We start from the raw sequence: 6580 nt of genomic DNA on the forward strand, positions 1-6580 counted from the left end.
CGACTACAACTTAGGAATGCTGAGAGCTGAGGGAAATAGTCTTCTTCGGGGAAGAACACATTAATTGGTTATCCAATATTTAAATGTTGTTATTGCTTTATTTTATGTTCTGTCCACATGTATGCATATGTGTCATTTGCCTGCCTACTGCCCCCAGAGACCAGAAGAGGGTGTTGGATCTCCCTGGAACTTGAGTTACAGAGGATTGTGAGCCACCATACAAGTGCTGGGAATGAAGTATGGCCTCTCAAAACAAAACAAAACAAACAAACAAACAAAAAAACAGCCAGTGCTGAGCCATCTCTCCATGCCCCTCCCCTAGGCTTATTTTAGTATGTGTCTCAGAAATGTGTACTGTCTACCAAAGCCTAGATCATGGTGAGTTCTAGCCCTGGAAAGTCAACCAGTTGTCTCTATGCAGACATCCCCAAGACGTCCAGATCCACCATGCCCAAGTCAGAGCTCAGCCTTTACCTTCCTACTTATGGATTGTTAAAGAGATGACAATCCATAGTTAGTCACCCTCTTGCCCTATCAGAAACCGTGGTGTTAGCATCCTCTCCAATCTGTCCCTCAACTCCTCTCTGCCTCTTCCAATTCTTGACACTTAGAGTCAGCTCTGTATCAATGCCCTCCTATCTCTCTTTCATACAGCCCACAGCCCCTGCCTTAACATGTTCCTTCTTCCTTTCTCTACATAGTTTACCTCATGAACTATTATGTGTATGCTTTCTACGCTCCTGCTCTCTCCAACCAGTCCTGCCACAGTACACATCATGATAAATCATCATCATATTGCTTCTCTCAGGATACCCCTATCACTCCTCATATCTGCTGCATGGAGCCCCATTCAGAGCAGTTTAGAACAAGCTCCACCATCCTACCTTTCTCCAAGCTTGGGTCTCCTTTGCCTTACCTCAAACCTTCTGCCCCCATCAAAGACACTGGTTCTCCATAATAACAGCCTGGTTCCTATCTGCTAACTTCTTCCCATACCCTTCCTTCTCTCTCACCTCTCAACTCTTCTTTCTCCTCCTTTTTATTTTATTTTATTTTTAAATAGTGCTGGGAATCAAACTATGGCTTTGTGGAGCAATCTACCACTGTTTGGGTTGCTTCCTCTAACTGGAATGTCTACTTGTCTTTCTGTCCTGAAAGACTTAGGTGGCTGCCCCTCCTATGTGCAACCTGTCCTCAACCCCCTCCCTGGGTCCCATGCTGTTATCAAATCATCTACAACTTTATCCTGTTCATTAGTAGCAAAATCTCTATCTCAGATGTCAAGAATTACTCCATGTCTAATGTCTCGAGGTGCTGATTCCCAGTGTGTGCTGGCTAGTCTTACGTCAACTTGACACAAGATAGAGCTATTTGAAAGGAGGAAGCTTCAATTGAGAAAATCCTCTATAAAATCTGGCTGTAGGGCATTTTCTTAATTAGTGATTGATGGAGGTGGGCCCAGACCATTGTGGGTGGTGTCAAACCTAGGCCAGTGGTCTTGGGTTCTATAAGAAAGTGAACTGAGCAAGCCATAAGGAATAAGCCAGTAAGAAGCACCCTTCCCTGGCCTCTGCATCAGCTCCTGCCTCTAACTTTCTGCCCTTTTGAGTTTCTGTCCTGGCTTCCTTCCAGGAAGGACTACAATATGGACAGGTAAGCCAAATAAACTCTTTCCTCCTCAGCTTGCTTTGGGTCATGGTGTTTCATGATAGCAATAGAAACTCTGTTATGTGGTGTATGCTGGGAACTTGATAAATATTTCTTCAGTTTATGAACATCACCACAGCAGCCCTCTAAGCATGGCTGCAAACCATTTTCTTTACAGCCCATTTACTTTTCTTTCAGCTGTTCATGATGTGGAGAACCTTTAGGCCTACTTGTAAATCATTTCCAAAAGATTAACAAAATAAACCAGCATAGGAGAGAAACTACCTCTTATCTCCTGAGAAATCATTTCTTTGTTCTTTACTCCCTAGAGAAGAGTCCATGCCTCTTGGCATGCCAACGACTGATAGCAAGAAGCTATCAAAACAAGGTATTCCAAATTCATGGTCCACCCTGGTTTTAAATACCCTGTCTGAGGATGTGATTAGCAGTGAGGCACTGGGTGGGGATACTGATTAAACCAGAATATTCATGTCATGAACCAAGGTAAGCTTATAAAGCCTGTGCCTGTGCCCACTGTCCGAGTAGATGGAAAATAACTCCAATGCTACATATGGATCTCCTGGGCTCTTTCATTTCTAGGCCCAGACAACAGAGGGGCCCAACGTGGACCCTTTAGAAGGAGAATTACATCTCAAATGTCAACCATCTGTAACACGTCTACAAGTTAATCAGCAGTGATGACTCCTTCCTCAAACTCTGATTCCATATTGGAAAGAGGCCATTTCAATAAAGGCTCCGTTAACAATAGTGTTTTCCCGCCTGGTGCAAATATTCCTAATATGTGTGCCCAGACTCTCTTCAATAAGCCCATTCCCTGAAATCTTTCTCAGGACAGTCTAAAGCTCACCAGATTCCAATAAACAACCCAGCCAGCACAAAAAACAACCCAACAAATGAGTGAAAGAAAATCCCTGCCCTAAAAAACCATGGAGGCCCATTTGTTCTGGAACACTGATACCAAGTCTGTGTTCTTCTCCAAATTGCCCAAAGGTCAGGACAGGACAGACCGTTTCAACCACCTCCGTGGCACTGGGCTGGATGGGTGGTGGCAAAGCATTGCTCAGTGGGGCACTGAAGGTCCCACAAGGAATGGGATGAAAGACAGATTATTACACAGGAAAGATGTACCGCAGGCGGTGGTTACTTTCTGGGCTCTAAAAGGCTTGTTCTCATTCTGCTTTGTTTATCTGTGCTGAGTTTCTTGCTATGTACTGATTCCAAACTCTCAAAAATTTCAAGGATATTTGTAACATCTTTTATTAATAGCAACTCAAAATTTTTCCTGATAGGTGCCAAACGTGCAAAAGCAGGTACCATATAAGGTTTGCTCCCTCACACGTCCTGAGATATAGTGGAAAGATTTAATTCTACACTACAGTTGAGCACATTACAGAGAACAACCTTAGAAGACTCTGTGTGTGTGTCAGGGAGTGGGGGAGGTTCAGATCACATCAGAATGGCTGTGTGTGGCACTGTACTGAAGGGGGTGAGATTTTGATTCAGTTCTATTACACGTGGGAAGGGGAAAATATTCAATGAAGGTAGTGAACGAAACTCTCTGGAAACTCCTGGGTGTCCAGTGCCATGCGGGTGGCAGAGAAAGGAGAGTGGGTGGGGTCACAAGTGTACAAACAGCACTAGAGGAATTGCTATTCCAAGCTCTGCACATATGAACTATACAGATGGAGGTTTCCAGCTTCATATCCTTATAGAAATAAAGCAATAACAATGGCAATAATAATGATACTCTAGACTCTACGACAGTGATGGCACTTTAAAGTGATCACAGACACTCAGAAAACACCTTCTCACTAACTCAGCACACTGTGCTACAGAAATGGTCTGAGTGCTACTTCATAAGGGAGACTGGGGCCTCAGGAACCAGCCAGTGTCACTCAGCTGTGGTGAATGATGGGGGTCTCAGTTTGAAGTTAAGTCACCCCGAAACTGTGCTTTTTGGAAAGGATTCCATCTGCTACAATGTTCTAGGACGCCAGAGCTGCAGGAAAGCACTTTCACAGCCCCGCATGAGTGCCAGTCTTCATCTGCAGGGCCCACCCCTTTCTGTGGCTGGTAGCTGATGGCGTCCCTGACCCCAGGAAGCCAGCCTTTGGGCAGCCTTCTGGAAGCACTTACTTTCTAAGAACAGCGATCTCGTTCTCAATGCTGCTCTCTTTGCCCTTCAGTGCCTTCTTCGGGATGCACTTCACTGCAAAGAGTTTCCCAGTTGCTTTCTCTTCAGCTAAAACCACTTCAGAAAAGGCCCCACTGTGAAGAGAGAGGGAGAAAAAGACAGGTTAGGGTGAGAGGTTCTGATTTCAGAAAGGCCCCTCTAATCCCAGCACAGTAACAAGAAGCATGAGCACAGGCATTACTGTCACTTTGTGTCCAGCAGAGCTCCTTCCCAAATGACCTTAGAAAAGGAAACCATGTGGACAAGTGTGCCCCAATGCAAAGACAGTGGATGTCAACACAGGCCCATAGAGACAATGGAGGATGCCATGGGTTAGCCATTGAGGTGCCTCTTCTCACCCTGCTATACAACATGGTCAGGTTAGGGTCGCTTGGTAGGCACCAAGAGCATTCCCCAAAGAGGTTCCCTCACAGAGGAAGAAATAGTATCCACTAGCATGGCCATGCAGACCAGAAAGTCACAGACACTAAAATTAATTCCCTAAAGGCCCTCTCACCCAAAGAATTTCCCAGAGTGCCTCACAAACACTGAATTAATTCTTGCAGACAGGGAAGAAGGTAATTAAAGTGTGAGCCAGGGCTACATGAGGTAGTGGCACTGGGGTTAACTGATTGGTAGGGTAGACAATCTTTCATTCTGTAGCTTATTTCCTTACAAACCAATCAACCAAACAAGGACCATACAGTGGGGATTATTACCTGAAAATATAATTTCAAATGACAACAGAGAAGTACATTGTGACTGGTATGTATGGAGCCAAAAGGCCTATCTCTCCCAGGTGATGATATGCTCAGGCTGGAAAAGCTCTCGCCTGGCCTTGAAACAGACTCCTACCCTTTAGTCACTGACAAAGATTTTCCCAAGCTTAAACAGGAATTCATGTCTGCTTGATAGAGTGGACGGTGAGTCTTTGGGATGATGTTCCAACTAGGGCACAGACTTTTAGACAAGAAGTCTGTCCATTTTTCTGGACTGAATCTAATTATATAGACCCTAAGGGCAGGAGAGAGTCATTCAATGAAACATTCAAATGGAAAGTCCCAGCAAGAACCTTCTGCCCAAATCTATAAAGAATGTGTAAGTAGGATTCTTTACTCAGAAGACTATATCCTGAAAAAAAAAAAAAAGAAGCTTCTTGAACCACCTAGAACAATCATCATTAAATATAAATTCATAAAGCCTCACAACAGAATTTTCACAGAATAATCAGACAGTTTCTGTGATATCTGCTCACTACCAAGGAGTTTGGCCCAAGAAAACCAGTTCAGAATAAGCTCAGTGCTTCTGACTTGGGCCTCCCATCACTTCTATTGCAAGGATAGATTCACCCAACAGGGGGTGAAGAGACCTGAACACTCAGACACCAGCTCCTTTTGGCTACCTTCCTCCATCATGTAAGGACTGTGCATGAGAATGAGAAATCTCACTGGGGATTGGGAAAATACCAGGCCTCATACACCAGGGGTAATTTTACACCAGAGTCCACTCATTTATTTTCAGCTTCTTCTCAGTTCCATGTAATATACATTATACTAGGAAACTGTCATATGCTGCTCACACTTGCTCAAAGTCTGGGAGTGAGGAAGACTTGGTTATTTTCACGTGTGCTCTAGACCCCTTTTCCAAGGGCAGGCTGTCCCCCAACTCTGAGGGAGGAAAGACAATTGCAAGACAGCTCAAGGGTAAAAGAACTGTGTCTTTGAGAACAGTAAGAAGGTGAACTATTTCCAAGAAGGTTTTTATTATTTATCCCATGGAGAGAACATGGAACTCATCCATGGAAAGCTATTCTCTGCTCAGAGCTCTCAGTCTGGGACCTTAGTCATGACTGCTACAGCAAGGCTTCCCCAGTCACTTCTGCTGAATAACTGTAAGGCCCCAACTTGATAATGTCCCTTTTCCTGCTGCTATTTGTTCTTTTAGTTAGAAGCTTCACCCATGGGAAGGCACTATCAGAAACTCCAACTGATTCTCTTAACAAGGCTTCACCGGTTCGATTTCTGCTGGGTGTTCATAAGCCCCTGAATTGATGTTGCCTTTTCTTTACTCTCTCAGTTGGGCTACTCCAGTTATCTCTGCTGGATATTTTGAGTGCCCTGTCTGAAGATGTTTTACTATCTACTGATTCCATCTATTCTACCTATCTGGTACTTACTATTTATTCCTTTACTTTCATCTGCTGTACAGTCAATAAACTCATTAAAAAATCAGAATTGTAGGCATCATAGATCATTCCCCAATGCAGCTAACTAGGAGGTCTAGCCAATCAATGAGAGATCCTGCCTCAAACAATAAGATGGAGAGCATACCACAAGGACTCCTCACATCAGCCTCTACACTCCACGGGCAAGTGTACACATCCAGACATGCACATATACATATACACTATACATGCCCACATACTCAATAGGTACACTACATACAAACACACATACACACACACATACACACACAATTTGAACAGAGAGGGTTTTTTTGCCATAATCCTACCAGCATTACACACAACAACTATAAGATTTAAAAAAGAAACCAAGCAATAGCTAAATAGGCAAGCAGAGTGTATTCCATACACGCAATGGAACATAATTCATCCCTTAAGAGCCTCTGGCACATGGTCCAATACAGATGAACCTTGAAGATGTGTGCTAGATGAAAGACACTAGTCACAAACAGATAGATAGATAGATAGATAGATAGATAGATAGATAGATAGATAGA

At 43.7% G+C, this 6580-nt stretch overlaps 1 protein-coding gene across 3 annotated transcripts in view; it reads right to left on the reverse strand.

The window, feature by feature from the left end:
- Camk1d (calcium/calmodulin dependent protein kinase ID) overlaps nucleotides 1-6580 on the reverse strand; it is a 392540-nt gene that overhangs the window by 257775 nt on the left and 128185 nt on the right. For all 3 annotated transcript variants that reach the window (XM_055593882.1, XM_055593883.1, XM_055593884.1), the window contains exon 2: nucleotides 3805-3936. In XM_055593882.1, the coding sequence (XP_055449857.1) occupies nucleotides 3805-3936 (132 nt within the window). The remainder of the gene's footprint in view (nucleotides 1-3804; nucleotides 3937-6580) is intronic.

Source organism: Psammomys obesus, unplaced genomic scaffold, assembly GCF_907164565.1.
Source record: "Psammomys obesus unplaced genomic scaffold, mPsaObe1.curated_primary_1811, whole genome shotgun sequence".
In the NCBI taxonomy this organism is placed as follows: Eukaryota; Metazoa; Chordata; class Mammalia; order Rodentia; family Muridae; genus Psammomys; species Psammomys obesus.